At 46.4% G+C, this 15,537-nt stretch overlaps 1 protein-coding gene across 1 annotated transcript in view; it reads right to left on the bottom strand.

The window, feature by feature from the left end:
• Window positions 1-440: 440 nt before the first annotated feature.
• The window catches only part of Reck (reversion inducing cysteine rich protein with kazal motifs), a 65,227-nt gene continuing 50,130 nt past the window's right edge, over window positions 441-15,537 (bottom strand). Inside the window, exons 14-21 of the mRNA XM_038347585.1 lie at window positions 13,482-13,670; window positions 11,653-11,775; window positions 9,920-10,091; window positions 7,119-7,311; window positions 5,804-6,014; window positions 4,306-4,379; window positions 2,724-2,879; window positions 441-1,972 (exon numbers count right to left, since the gene is read on the bottom strand). Of these exons, the coding sequence (XP_038203513.1) occupies window positions 1,754-1,972; window positions 2,724-2,879; window positions 4,306-4,379; window positions 5,804-6,014; window positions 7,119-7,311; window positions 9,920-10,091; window positions 11,653-11,775; window positions 13,482-13,670 (1,337 nt within the window). The 3' untranslated portion in view covers window positions 441-1,753. The remainder of the gene's footprint in view (window positions 1,973-2,723; window positions 2,880-4,305; window positions 4,380-5,803; window positions 6,015-7,118; window positions 7,312-9,919; window positions 10,092-11,652; window positions 11,776-13,481; window positions 13,671-15,537) is intronic.

The raw sequence follows: 15,537 nt of genomic DNA, 5'->3' as shown, positions 1-15,537 counted from the left end.
TGGTTCTGTCTCTTCTCCCTTCAGTGAGGACACAGGGATGGGAGCTGGGGTATAGCCGGTGTGAGGAGAACTACAGCGGATGCAGTGGATGAGTGACAAACATGGCGGGGTTCACATACTTAGCCTAAGTAGCTGCGGTTAGCTCATCATGAGTCCCTCTGTCCCCACACTTCACCCTGGAGCTGGAACATGAGGCCAATGGAACAGACCTGCCTATCTGTTTCTGTCCTGGAACGGCTGAAGCTGGAGTCTGCTCCTGATTCTACCACTGCCTGCCCTTGGATGTGCTGGGTGTTCAATACAATTGTTCCACTCCCCCAGAGGACTTGGCTTGGGATGACGTCACTCCAGAACTTCCCACTGTACAGTAAAGACACAACTCACTTGAGGGTGAGAAACAGTTTCAATCTGAATGTCCACATTACTTGGAAATACACATGATCATATAAAATTACTTTTATTAAAATAGAGAAGCTTTCTAGCATATTGCTGTATACTATATATAGTATATTACAATATACTATATATAGAATATATATACAATATAGTCTAGTATGCTGAAGACATTTAGATAGAAATAGGCAATTGCAACAGAGGCTACATTAACATCGGCACTGAGATCCCCTGAAAGCTTTAAGTGCCTACTTTTCAACAACATTTTGGTATAATAAGCATATTGCTATATTTCAAAGTGTACATGTAACACTGAAAAATACTTCATGTAAAAATCTAAGTTCAGGTGCATACAAACAAGAAGTATTACATTAATAGCTTATTTCAAACTGTGAAACATTCAAAGTATCCAATTTCTTAGACAACATGCAAACATTTTAATACTTAGTCTGAAATTTTAAATATATAACCACATTCTTTATAATTCTATATAAAAAGACAGACATTTATCCATACTGTGCACACCACAAAAAGCAAATGTGTCTTCATGAACGGAAAGTATGGGGCTAACACATATGATTGTCATTTTACAAATATGGCTATTCACCTTCTTCATAATAAAATTAAGAAATCATGTACTATTTACATGAAATACTAATTATCTTACTTTTTGGCAATTATATAGCAGCAGCAGTTGGTTTAAAGTCTCTGAACTTGGTGAGTACTGACGAGTGGCTAATATAAAACTGCATGACACAAGATACTTGGAAGAGTGGGGCTGCCCCCATTCACAGGCACAAACTGGCAATTACTGAGAGGACCACCTGCAAGACAGGTACGTGAGTGTTACTTGGTTGCCTTTGCTAAGCACATTAGAGTCCTGCCTTAACTTTCCGTGGAATCAACCTGTGATCATGTCAAAGAAGCTCTCTCCCCTTCCGTACCGTCACAGAAGTGGCTTTCCACTGAGCCCTCAGCTTCTAGACACAGAGACAAGCACAGCACAGCCTCAACCCCACAGGAACTCTGATGCCTCTAGGACACGAAAAGGGAGCATCCTTCTATAAAGCGACTGTCTCATTGATCAGTGACGGTAAGTTTCCTTTGGAGAAGCGGACTCATCTACTGAGCAAAATGTAAACTGTAACCCAGCAGCCCACCAGCAAGAGATTTCCATTATACTGGGGGAGCCATATCATTTTAGAATCAAGGCAAAACCCCTAATTGGCAGATTAAGAAAAATACTGTGTAGGGCTCAGAGGTGACACGTGCTCTTGTTCGGCCACCAGCCAGCAGTCCTGACGTCTTTCACAAGGTGGGATGGCCGAGTCAAGGAAGGCTTTGTAGTTTTTGCGGGCACTCAGGGACGAGTCCAGAGCAAGTACACAGTGAGGCCCAGGCTAACAAGGAGCAGGGAGGGGCAGGGAGACTTGCCCCCAGCAGCAGAGGATGGAAGACTTCTGGAGACCTGCACCTGGGAAATGATAAGGGCAGAGAGGGGGACATGGGACGCCAGAGTGGGGCTGTCAGAGTTGATGAGGGACTCGATTTTCTCTGCTTCCTTATTGCAGGCCTCAATCTGCAAGAGAAAGATCTTTTCACTAGAAAACCTCAGAAAAGGTCCAGTCAAGCAAATTCCAAGCACATATCAAAAGGAGAATGACCACAGAGACAGCTTCTTTTCCTTCTCCTTTACCATGTAGTCAGGTTAAGTCTAGGCCTTAACTTACTACACACATGTAAGGGCACTAATGGATATCAGAAATTGCATGTCCACTACCCTAGTCAGTCAACAATTTTTGGTTCTGCACAGTGCCATAGCATCCACTGCCTACCTCTAGAGACAGTGACCACAGTTAGATCCAGCCATGGGGATGCTTTCACTGCGGCTCTACAGAAGGGGATAGAGACAGGGTTGGGATGAGGCAGCTGGAACTGCTCCCATTCACCCTTCCCATGAGTACTCACTACTTTTTACTGAAACTTGGGCCTACAGAGTGAGGTTCCAGGGCACTCTGATCTGTGAGGAAGAAGGACTTAGGGCCCTGGAGACTGCCTCTGATGGATCCTTCTCCAGAGAGACCGGAGGCTTTGGCTTGGTCACTGCCTGGCCCATGTCCTACTCCCCAGGCCTTGGCTGCCTCATTAGCACAAGGGTGGGGTGGACTTAATGTGCCCAGCCTCGGGCCCCAGCACAGACCCGGCCATCGGAGGCTGACTTGCTCTTTGCAAAGTGCTCCGTTTCCGCACTCTTGGTCCTCCCAGCCGTGCATGGTCCCCACTCTCACTCTAAATTGACAAATGGCTGCAGAACGTGTGCCGAGCCGCACCTGCAAAGCTTTTGGAGAGTGGTCGACAGGAATAATCAGGATCACAATTTCTGATTCAATGCTCAGGTATCCAAACACATCACACTGCGGGACAGACACGTGCATGCGGATCTTCTGAAGAATCTCCAGAACTGTTACTGGCTTCTTGTTGGTCACCTAGGAGACATTTCCAGGACCTGAAGAGGGAGCCTCTTGCTGCCTAGGCTACTCCGTCTGCTTCAGCTGCAGCTGAAGAGTCTCTTTGACCAGCGCTCAGCACCAAGTTCGGCTCTGCTGGTCAGAATCCTGCCACCCAGTGTCCAGTGAATGGGGTTTGGGCTGTCTACAGAGGTGTGCAGCCAAAATTAACCCCCACCAGAAGTACTTTGGTTTGAGCAGGGTCTTGCTGTATAGACCAGGCTAGCTTTAAACTCATAATCCTCTTGCCTCAGCCTTGCCAGCTCTATGGTAATCCTGTACCAGCATACACAGCTCAGAAATGCTGTTTATTTATTTAGGCTCTTTCTGTGTTTGAAATAGGGTCCTAAGTAACTGACGACAGCCTTGAACTCTCTCTATGCTAGTGGTGGTAGTAGCGCACACCTTTAACACCTTTAAACTTGGGAGGCAGAGAATCTCTGTGAGTTCAAGGCAGCCAGGGCTACACGGGTAAAACCTATCTCAAAAAACTTTAAAATAATAATTATTTGTAGGTATATCTTGTATGGGTACATGTGCATGTGTGCAGGTACCACGGAGGCCGGAGCCACAGGTGGCTGTGAGCTGCCTGACGTGGGTGCTGGGAGCTGGGTCTGAGTCTTCAGAAGGGGCAGAAGAGCTCTGCACAGCGCTACACCATTGAGCCATCTTCTTGTTCTTCTAAGACAAGGTCTGTCATTGGCTGGGAGCTTGCCGAGGACCTGGGTCTGAATCTCAGAACTCACGTGAAAATGTAAGAATTCTGCATGTGGGGGGACATGCTTACAGTCTCAGCACTGAGGAGGCAGAGACAGGAAGACCCCCGGGGCTTGCTTGCCAGGCAGTCTGGCTGAATGAGGGAGATCCTGTCTCTAAACACAAGGCAGACCTGACAGAGGAAAGCACCCAACTGAGCTGTCTCTCCAGTCACGTAAGCACTTCTCAAAAAGTGCCTGCTCTGAACTGGAGGGAAGCAAAGTCCCATGGAAACAGGTGACAACAGACCAGAAGGGACCTCTAGGTAGTGGCAAGTTTCTGCCTATTACATCACTAAAGTCTTGGCTCCCAAAAGGGTGCAGCAGGGAAAGGGAAAGACAGACAGGGAAGGAAGCTTCTGGAGGAATGGGTGCTGGGAGGATGACCGGGTGCAGAGACCATCTGGATTTCTACTACTGCTGGCCTCCTGGCCTTGACCATGCTCTTTGAGCTGGCAGAGACTTTTCCTAAGAAAGCGCGTGGCAGGGAGGATCAGAGGTCAGTTACCCTGGGTGTCAACCCTTGTTCTATTATGATCTGTATGACCTCAGGTTCTTTATCTATACACAGGGACAATACATTCTACTCTCCAGGATTCCTGAGTTTAGCAGTGTGCTTTCAACAGTACCTGGCACATGGAGCAATTTACCTTAGCAATGGTGTCCAGTTTTACTTTGTCAAATAAAACCCGTAACATTCCAGCACATAATGGGCAACAAGCACCTGTAACAGAAATCATTTTTGTGAGTTCACAATTAAAGCAAGGAGAATCCAAAATGACTGGTAAAGTGGCCTTCATCTGTCCTTCCTGATGATTTTACCTGCAGCTGTGCTCGACGACCAACCCAGGATCCTAAGGCATCCCTCCGTCCCGACACCCTCCTCTGGAGGGCAATGCTCAGAGTAAGGAGGCTGCGGGCAGCAGCACACCAGACCCGCCCGCTTCTCATCTCATGCGCTGGTCCTGCTCAGAAACTTGTGCTGGGCCTTCGATGTTCTGTCTGCACAGGGAGCTTCAGGAGTTCCGAGTGCTTGCTTCACATGTAATTTTCCAAACTACCATAGTGAGGGACGAGACAGTCAAGTCTCATGCCACATTTAAGAGAGCCCACCATCTCTTCACTCCATCAGGCAGTTCTGACTTGGCAGTTTGGATCTGCAGGGAGCCTTATGTTCGTTCTATGGAATGTGGGCTCCAGGAGGGAAGAGGCTTTGTTTGTTAACTACTGGGTCCCTGGTGCTTAAAAGAATGTCCTGAACATAGCAGAGACTCAGCGAATCCTTGGTGAGCTACAGAGGGAGACTTGAAGACCCAGGGTAGCCTGTGTGTGGGTCTGGAATGAAGGCTCTTCCACTGCTGTCTCACTGATGAGCACAAGTCCACTGTCCACTGTCCACAGCACTATGCTCACAGCTGTCTGTGTGAACAGAGCCTCTGGCTACACAGTTAAGTCAACTCTCTTTGCTTCTCTCAATTACAAATGTTTGTGTTCATCAAAACATTTCAACTATCCATTCAACTACTAGTTAACTGTTCAGGTATTTTAAAATAAGTAAACCCAGAATTTAACCCAGTAATCCTAATTTTTTGGTTTAAATGCTACTTTTCCTGCTTATTGATGCCTGATGTAAGATTTTGATAGAAAAAAGCTGTTGTTTTCTTTTTAATTTTAAAAATAGATCCATTCATTTTATTTTATGTGAATGTTTTCCTGCATGTATGTATGTGTGCCATGTGTGCACTTGGTGCCAGAGGAGGTCAGAAGAAGACATAGGATCCCCTAGAACTGGAGTACAGATGGCTGTGAGCCACTGTATCGGTGCTAGGATTTGAATCCAAGTCCCTCAAAGGCAGTTCTCCCCTATGCTGTTCTGATGTCAGCAGAGCAAACACAAAGGCAGTCCATAGCTTTGGAGTTAGTTCAGAATAACTGGCATGTGGGTCTCTTTAACACTTTATTTTTCTGGACAGGGTCTTATACTGTACCGCAGGTGCCTCTATATCTTCCTGTCTCAGCCCCGAGTGCTGGGATTATGACTTTTCAAAGTTTACAGGTTGCTGAACTCTCTTCTCAGGGCTCATGTTCTGGGGGTGGGTCAGCAAATCTTTCTGGCCCCACCCCTGCCCTGGAATACCTCCAGCTTACCAGGTGGAATGATGGGGTTGCAGCCTACAGCTGAGAGTGAAGGGCACTTCACTGCAGCGCACTCGGCCACAGCACTGTGTTCAGAGAGGACCCCGACAGCCTGGCAGGGCCCATAGTAGTCCACTGCCACACGGTCCGAGTAGGCGGCACACACACTGCTGTAGGTCTCGCCGTTGTGCCCACAGACAGGCTCTGTGGCTCTGCAGAAGGGCTGAGGAAAGACAAGTAACCCTTAGCCGGGAAACTCCTGTGAGCACAGAGTGACCTCACTGTGGTTAGGAAGTGAAAAGACACAGGTCTAAGTTGTGGGGAGCCTCCAAAGCCCTGGAGGTGGAATTCATAATGGGCTGTCTCAGGTTGGAAAGCCTTTGAAACTTGGGTGCTCATTCTGAAACAGAAATAAGACAAAAATATCCCCTTGCCACTCCTTCCCCCAGACTTCTCTTAGTAGTCACGGGGGACTGAATAAAAAGATTGCTCTTCTCTCCTGAGTAAACTGGGAGCATGGGGACCATGGGAGACGGCTGAAGGGGAGGGGAAAGAAAGAGAGGGGAGCAGAGAAAAATGTAGAGCTCAATAAAATCAATAATAAAAAAGGATGGCTCTTCATGCTGGGTGTAGGAAGGGAGGGACGGTAGAGAGATGAGCAGAGCAGATGCACTCTGTCCCTATTGGGCAGTTAGACCTCAGAAACACCCTAGAGCTGAGAAGACTGAGCAAGGATGAAGAGAAGGGGGCGGTTAGAGCAGATGGTGTCTGTAAGCGGGACACCAGCTCCAAGAGGAAACAGTAGCCAGACAAGCTGAAGGGACTTTCTCTACTATGGACAGAGAGCATGTCCAGTATTAGTGGCTTGCAGGCAAGTGATGCTGGGCCCAAAGACCGGAGTCTCGCAGCAGAGGGGTCAGCAAGAACCAGGAAGGTGGTGAGGAGCTCCAAGGAGGCTGTCCCGGAATCTAGATTCCACAAGCCTAAAAGACTGAGGTAGGCCTATGTGAAACAAGTCTTAGAGATTTGCATCTCACTTCAACACAGCAGGAGGTAGAAGATGAGAAGTAGGAAGTGGGGGCACAAGTGGGGAGATCATTTTTCTTCCTGGTTTGTTTTCTATGGAAGCCCACAAAACTGTGGACAAATGAATGGCAGTGACCAAACCGGGTGCGAAGCCTTAGTCTTTCCCCAGGAGTGACTTGAAGCCAGGGTCCACTTGCTTCTCGCCTCCTTCACAGAGCCACACTACTCCTTTCTCAGCAGGGAACTCACTCTGTGGTCTGGAAAGGTCATGGCATACGTGGTTTGGCAGCGATTGACATACCTGGCAGGGGCCTCTGTAAGAGAGGCTCTTTCCTCTTTGGTACAGCGTGCAGAGATTGCTGTGCTCCACGTGCTCCGTGTCGCACACAGGATCTCGGACCTGCTCACAGGTGATCTGTCTGTGCACACACTCATACTGGCTGCAGCCAAATGTATCAAAGGTCGTCAGGCAAACTTGCGGTTTTGGCACACATCTGAAAAACGATGAAAGCCGCCGGTGAGCAGAAGCACGAGGACTGTGCTGGGGCAACATCGTCCTGGATGTGGGTGGCACAGGAAGCCAAGGAGAGCGACAGGGTCAATGGAGTGCATGAAAAGGGCAGTCAGACTAGAACACGGCAGACACAATGCTCAGAGGGAACAAATGGGGACACACAGAGAGGGCATTCTAACTGGATCCTGGTGGGTAAGGAGGAAACAAACAGGCTAGGCTGATGGCACAGCCACACACATGAGGTGGGTTCCAGGATGTGCAGTGGGGAGAGGTATGTGGGGTGAGGATGGGGTGGTAAAATAGAGGGTAAAAGCTGGGGGCTCATACATGGAGCAGAAGTCCTGATGTGAGTCTAGCAGTGGGTAGGGTCCAGCACTGAGGTCATAGTCAATAACAACAGATCACTTCCAGATGCTTCAGTTCTTTAGGCAAGGTCTCCTGAAACTTCTTATACTTACCAGGCTGACCTTGAACTCAGAAAGATCTGCCTGTCTTCTGAATGTGAGTTTAGAGGAGTATGACACCACACTTGGTTAGGTACCTAATTTTTGGCTTGATTAGCAGGAGTCTATCTTAAAATAGGCTTCATTTTTCATACTAAAAATTCAGGCTCCTGTGCCTCCTGGATAGGAGGGTTGATGCTGGGTGCTTCTGCACTGAGAGGATGCCACAGAAGCAAGTCCTTTCTAGAATGGCACCTGACAAGGAAGGTATGAGAGCCAAGGGTATTAGAGAACACTTGGTAATCTAGAGAGAAAGAAAAACCTGATCAAGTTGAGTCTATAGAAACAAGAGGGCTGAGGGCTGACTGAGAAGCCATTGATAAAGGTACCGGGACTTGTTTGTATGGCATGTTCTGGCTTTTTGGGACCCTAGCCTATATGGATGCACAACTCCCTAGGCCTGGATGTAGGGGGGAGGGCCTTGGACTTCCCACAGGGCAGGAGTCCTGACCCTCTCTCAAGCAGGGCAGGAGAGGGAGGAGGGGGTGTGGGGGAGTGGGAGGGAATTGGGAGGAGGGAAGGAAGTGTAAATAATTGAATGGAAAAATAAAAATAAAAGATTTATTAAGTGTTCTGCCCGTGTGTATACCTGTAGGCCAGAAGAGGGCACCAAATCTCATTATAGAAGGTTGTGAGCTACCATGTGGTTGCTGGGAATTGAACTCAGGATCTATGGAGGAGTAGTCAGTACTCTTAACCTCTGAGCCATCTCTCCAGCCTCCAACTTTTCTTTTATATTGGCAATCTATGCAGAAATGCCTCTTTATTTGGAGATGTAAAAGCAAGACAACTTTATTCAGGATGTCAATCAGTAAACTCTGGTTTTGTTTCTGTTGTATGGATGTGATGATGTTGGTTTTTCCTTCCAACCTGACACAACCAAGAATCACCTGGAAGAGGAATGGAAACTCTGTGGAAACTGTCTCGACTGTAAGTTACAGTGGAAAGACCAACCCCGAGTGTGGACAGCACCATTTCACGCGCTGGACCCTGAACAGTGGAAGTGGAGCTAAGAAGCGGCAAGCAGGCAGTGCGGCCAGTTATTCCCTCTGCTCTTGCTCGCAGGTTGGTGCTTTAAGTTCTTGTATGGGTTTCCTTGTAGTAATGGACTATCACCTGGAACTCTGAGCCAAAACAAACCCTTTTCTCTCAAAACTGCTTCTGTGTTCAGGGTGCTTTATCACGGCGGCAGCAGTGAAACTAGACAATGAACTTCAGCAGACATGTGGCTGAACCTTTGCCACTGCACTGTATAGGAAAATCTCCCCTTTTATTCTGTGCCGGAGTTTCCAAGAGGAAGAAGCAACTTTCTGCATAAACTCCTGCATTGGGAGCAGCTGGGACTCTGAAATGAGTGAGGCCTGCTCAAGTCTCAGAGGTGAACACTCCAGGTCCAGCAGGCTGAAATCTAAGTCTGCACACTTGCCTGCGGACCACAGTGCAGAAGCCCATCAAGGTCATCTGGCTTGGTAAGACTACAGAGAAGGGAGTCCAAGTCCAATAATATCAAGTGATGTAAAGCTGCACCTTCTGAGATCTCTCACGTCTCATTCCTACAATAAGTGCTGTAGTAGAAGCCGTGAATAGCTAGCTAATAAGAATGCATCCTTGGGCCTGTCTCTTTTGCTGCCTGCCCTCGCCTTCCTCTGTTTCAGTCTTACAGCACCCTGGAGCTCCCAGCATACACTTCTGCTCCTGTTGCCATCTGCAGCCACCACATCAGCTTTCTTCCCAGCCTCCTGCTCTTCAGGGACCCAGCTGAGCGGCATGCGGCTGAGTGCCTCTGAGGCCTTCCTGCCTCAACTGCACTAATTGCTCCTACATCTGCACTGCCAATCATGCAGCCAGGGAGCTCTGGGCAGCTCTTTCCCTCCAGACAGTGGTAACTTTGCCTTTCTTTCTCAGCATGTATCACAGTATGACCACGAACCCAGAACTCTGCAGCTTCAGTGCCCCAAGTGCTGGGTCTACACACGTGAGCCAGACTGCTTCATCCCTTTTGTATTCTCATCGTGTGGGCATGAAGAGCAGAGACTTGGGAAGCACTAGTCTTTGGCTGAAGAAAAGCAGTAGCATTTAACTTACCTTTGGCTTTTTGGGCAGAGGTTAGGATTACAGGGATCCTTGGAGACACAAGGTCCAAACTCAAACTGATGGTCTTGGAGACCCACACAGCGGGCGATGCAGGCACTGGGGTAAGTGCGTCCATTCTGTGCACACACTGGGACAAACTGATCGTCACAGTTACAGGGCAGACCTGAAGGGAGGAAACAGACTCAAATGAGCACACACACCCCTTTCTGCATGTCTTGATGAAGGCAAACCACTAACAAATCATGTTAAAATAGAATTGTACATAAACTCAGGAAAAAAAAAAGCAAAACAAGACAAATCTCTCCCACAATCCCTGAACCCTGAAATAGTTTTTTTTTTTTTTTTTGGACAGGGACTCACCATGTAGCCCAGGTTAGCCTCAAACTCAGAGATCCACCTGTCTCAGCCTCTCGAGTGCTGGGGTCTAAGGTGTGTGCTACCATATCTGGTTCTGATAGAGACTTTAAAGAGAGCAAAGTTCTATATTTATTATAGAAAGTTATTTCTCTGCAAGATGGCATTTCTTTTGTCCTTTTCACTGCTACTTAATGGTTGTCTCCAACACTGACCCAGGCAGAGAGAGGCCATAGGCAGAAACGATAAGGTTCATTTTCCTGATCTGTCACTTTCCTGATCATACTTGGAAATCAAGTAACTGAAGTCTAGCTTTGGAATTTCCTGAATGTTAAAAGATAATACCAAAACAATACAAAATTTTATGACTGCCTCTCTCCAAGTCATGTTTAGACTGGGATACTAAGTCACAAAATCTCTGGTACAGTTTTGGGCTAGTGGAGTCCCTTAGAGTCTGCGAGTTAAACTGGTATTGTTTGAGTTACTGCAGAATGGCAGGGACCACAGGAAACATGGGTCCTTGCAGAAACACTTTTAGATGTTATTTATAATAAATAGTAAATGACTTCCAAGACGTTAGTCCACTCCTTAATCCCCATATCCTACTGTGGCTTCTCTAGACAGAATGCAGCAGACAAGGAGCTGCTGAGAGCAACAGCCGCGGGAGCAAGGCGCTCACGGGACTCACGGCGGGGGGGGGGGGGGGGGGGGGGGGCCGCACACTGCGCGTCACCTCTGTTGTTGCCCCCACCACTCTGCGGGGCTGGCACGAGGACAGTAAATCCTCTTGTCTTTTTTTCCCCACAGTGTTCGATCAACCTCAGAGAAGGAATCGAGCTGCCATTACACTGGTGAGAATGCGGCAAGCAGAGCTACAGAGTACCAATGGCATTTTACCGGGAACCAGTTCCGGGAAAGGCAGACACCAGGAGACCAGAGAACAGTGCTGCTACCACGGCAACGGCAGCTTCAGAGGAGAAAAGGCCATCATAGCACAAGGTTTTGCATCTGTAGGCGTTGGTATCAGCACAACACCATATTCTCAAGTACTGTAAAGTCGAGAAAGCAGTGCTGGGTATTGTTTGTGGGAGCCTATGCAAACAGTGTATGAGGAAGGCTGGAAAGATCCCGATGAGAAACAAACTTAGAAAGTACACGAACACCTTAGACTGCCTCAATAGGGCTGCATATGAGCTCCTTTACAAACGGGGGGAAGCAGAGAGTCAGAGAGGATGGTATACTGCACTCAGATTTGATACTGATATTACTATGTACATTTGCAGTTAGGGCAATTCTTGCAGTGCCTAGAAGAAAGACGAGTGCAAGGAATGATGGCCCCTGGAGGACGGGCTCTGGATGCCTGTGACTACCTGTGAAGGTGCTACGGTCATCATCTGAACTGTGCTCACTGAGGCACCGACGGCCGAAACACACTAAAGTGCCAGCAAAACAAGAACAGACGTTGCAGTCAATATTGAAGGATGTTCCATGACCTGAAAGAAAGAAAACACCAATCATATTATGTACCAAAAAATAGACTACAGGAATGTGAGATGGCTCTGTGGATAGAGAGGCTTGCTGACAAGCCTGAATACAATCCCCAGGACCTATGGTGGAGAAGAGAACCAATTCCCCCAGGTTGTTCTCTGACGCCCACAGATAGGCTGTGGCACAGGCACACACACATAGACATACACAGAGACACACAGACACACACACTAAAAAACAACATAAATTTGTTTCAAAGTTTAAAAAATCTTCAATCTATTACATGCATGGATGCACGCGTGTGTCACAGTATGGATGCGTACGACAAAGCACAACTTTTCAGAGTTGGTTCCCGCCTTCCCAGCACTGGATTACACATGTCCGCCACCACGCCCAGCATTTTTACATGGGTTTGTCTCAAAGTGCTTTGCCAAATGAACCATCCCCCAAGTACCTCAAAAAGTTTTAGATCAATTCTTAAAGTAGACTTCTTCTTATGAATACATAAACTAGGGACTTAAATCTAAGATATTTATTTTGAGACAAGGTCTCATTGTGTAGCCCTGGCTGTCTTGGAGCTTGCTATGTAGACCAGGCTGGCCTCAAACTCACAGAGATCTCACATCTAAAAGGCAGCAGTATATTCTTAGACTCTATCTTTATTGTCCCCTCCTAATCCAAGTTTCCCTATATATATCAGGCTGGCCTGGAATTCACTCTGTCACTTAGGGTGGCCTGACTCAGCAATCCTCTCAGTCTCTCAAGTGCTGGGATTGTAGGCATGAGCCCCAGTGCCTAGCAGGGCAATTGTATGAGCATCAGCTGTCAAGTAGGGGTAGCAATGCTAGAAATAACTACATAAAGAGGAACTCAGCTAATTAAGAGATAATGTGGGTCAAGACTTGGCATTATGCAACCTGCTTAGGAATTAAAAAAAATGCTGGGCAAGGGTGGCGCACACCTTTAATCCCAGCACTCGGGAGGCAGAGGCAGGCTGATCTCTGTGAGTTTGAGACCAGCCTGGTCTACAAGAGTTAGTTCCAGGATAGCCACAGCTACACAGAGAAACCCTGCCTTGAAAAACAAAACAAAACAAAACAAAAAAGACGTGGCATTATGCTTGGCAAGCAGAGTTCACTGAGATTAACCAGCAGGCTCTTCTTGGGAGGATTTCTTTTTTTTTAATATTTATTTATTTATTATGTATACAATACTCTGTGTGTATGCCTGCAGGCCAGAAGAGGGCACCAGACCCCATTACAGATGGTTGTGAGCCACCATGTGGTTGCTGGGAATTGAACTCAGGACCTTTGGAAGAGCAGGCAATGCTCTTAACCTCTGAGCCATCTCTCCAGCCCTTGGGAGGACTTCTTTAGAAGTCCTAGTCCTTGCTGGTTGTGGTGGTGCCTGGAATCACATCACTCAGGAGACAGAGGCCAGAGGATTATTGTGGGTTCAAAGCCAATCTAGGCTATGTGGTGAGCTCCAGGCTAGTCTAGATTAGATAATAAGATCCTGTTTCAAATAAAATACCCTCCCACCCCTCTGCCCCCCACAGAGTGTTCTGGACAGTTTGAAAAATCCTGTCTTGGAATATATGATGCATAGATTGTACTCTTTAGCAAGAACTCATCTAATATTCTTTGTGCAAAGTGAAGACAACCAATCTCAGACTATAATAAGACCAAATACAAGTATGCTTAAGACTCACTTTTCCTTTTTCCTCCAACAATACAAGACTTCTGTAGATCGATACAGTGCATCTCCATACAGTTTTCCAAGAGGCCACTTTGTCCACAGGAACAGATCTTGTAACAACCAACTTCCCCTGCAGAGGACGGCACCTGGATCAGTGTCCCCTGACGGACAATGAAGTCAGAAGCTTCTCCCAATTTGCAACCTGAACAAAAATATAGAGAAAACCAAAATTGAGCTGACACTATTGTTCTATGACAATGCTTCACAGCACACACAATAAGTCTTCCAGGTGTGTGTATCTACTAAAGACTGTAAGATTCGGTTACAGAACTAGAGAGATGGCTCAGTGGTTAAGAGCACTAGCTGCTCTGTCAGGGGACCCAGGCTCAATTTTCAGCACCCACATGGTGGCTCACAACCATTATAACTCCAGTTGACCCAACACCCTCTTCTGGCCTCTCTGGGCACTGAGCTCTCACAGTCCCCATACATAGACGCATATAAAACACTCCAACACATAAAAAATGAATAATTTTGAAAGATTATGTTTATAGAACTTTTACCAAATTAAGGAACTCCTTTTGCTCACTGACAAGAAAATATATCCTCGCAAATAAAATTCTATGTTCTATGGGTGATTAAAAACTTGTACTCCGAAGTTAACTACAGTTTAGTACAAAAAACATTATGAAGGTACATAGCTTTGGCCAAGCACAGTAGTACACACCTGCTCCTAGAACTTGGAAGGTAAGGCAGGAGAATGGCTTGGGCTACTATGTAGTGAGATCTTATCAAACAACAAACAAATAAGCAAACAACAAAAACATGGCTTTTTGCTTCTTTGGGTCAAACATATTTGAAAAATGATAAAATGTTTTAAACGAAGTATATAAACTGACTATTTCTTAGAGTACTTTTGACCAGGACAATTTTTAGTCATGGAACACAAACATACAACTATAAATTCAAAGAATAATTGAGTATTTATATGGGCTTAAGGAAAACCCATTTTCTAGATAATGCATTTTTAATTTATCATAAAATGGACTTTCTGAGCTTAACAAACAATCTGGAACTCTGGCATGTTATATAATATGGAATAGAGACACTACCATTGTCACTATGTCCGTCTTCTAGGTAAAGAAGACACTGGCTAAGCTCTAACTCAGTGTCCATGGACACTCTGAGGTTTAGAACGCCCACCCTCTCCTTTCAGCTAGACGCGTCACTCTTGGTAACTGGCACACTATCGTGTTATTCAAGCAGATGGTCATTTAGACACCACACTTAGTTCATTTTTTGCTCTTTTTAACTTCTAAGATTTTAAAATGTTGATTCTAACATGGTAAACATCTTCAACACAGAAATAGATAAGAAAGAATCACAATGTTACTACAACTAAATTCAGAACAAGTGACAGAGGTAAAGACTATCAAAATTCTATGAACTACATTTTTCAGGGGCTAAATATGTGACTCAGTGGTCAAGCGTATCCCTCGTACAAGGGCCTCAAGAGGCCCACTAATATGTAATATGAAACAAAACAATTACTTGTCTGCATTTCTTATGATTTTGTTTGTTTTGTTGTTGCTTTTTGTTTTTTGAGACAAGGTCTCATTATGTAGCCCTGGCTGTCCTGGAACTCACTCTGTAGACCAGACTGTCCTCGAACTCACAGATCCACCTGCCTCTGCCTCCTGAGTGCTGGGATTAAAAGGCTGCACCACCACATCCAGCTGTTTGTATGCATTTCAACATAACATTAATCTTTTTGTTTTTATCGAAATAGGCTCTCATGTTGCTCAGGCAAGCCTCAAATCCATTCTGCAGCTGGGGGTAACCTTGAACTCTGGACACTGGGATTCTAGGAATGCACGCGCACACCAGACTGCTCTGCTTTTGTGGCTCTGGGGAATGGGTTGCCACGGCTCTGCACATTAGGCAAACACTCTCCTGCAGAGCTTGTCATGGACACGTGAGCCTTTACAGAGAGTGAGTACAGCATTCCTCCATGTGCTGCAGAGAAGAAAACACCAGCAACAATGGATAGTCTATTTTTCAAAAACTTC

The sequence above is a fragment of the Arvicola amphibius genome, chromosome 11, assembly GCF_903992535.2.
Source record: "Arvicola amphibius chromosome 11, mArvAmp1.2, whole genome shotgun sequence".
NCBI classification, from domain to species: domain Eukaryota; kingdom Metazoa; phylum Chordata; class Mammalia; order Rodentia; family Cricetidae; genus Arvicola; species Arvicola amphibius.
The sequence above is the reverse complement of the archived record's forward strand: the minus strand, read 5'-3'. Positions and strand labels throughout refer to the sequence as shown.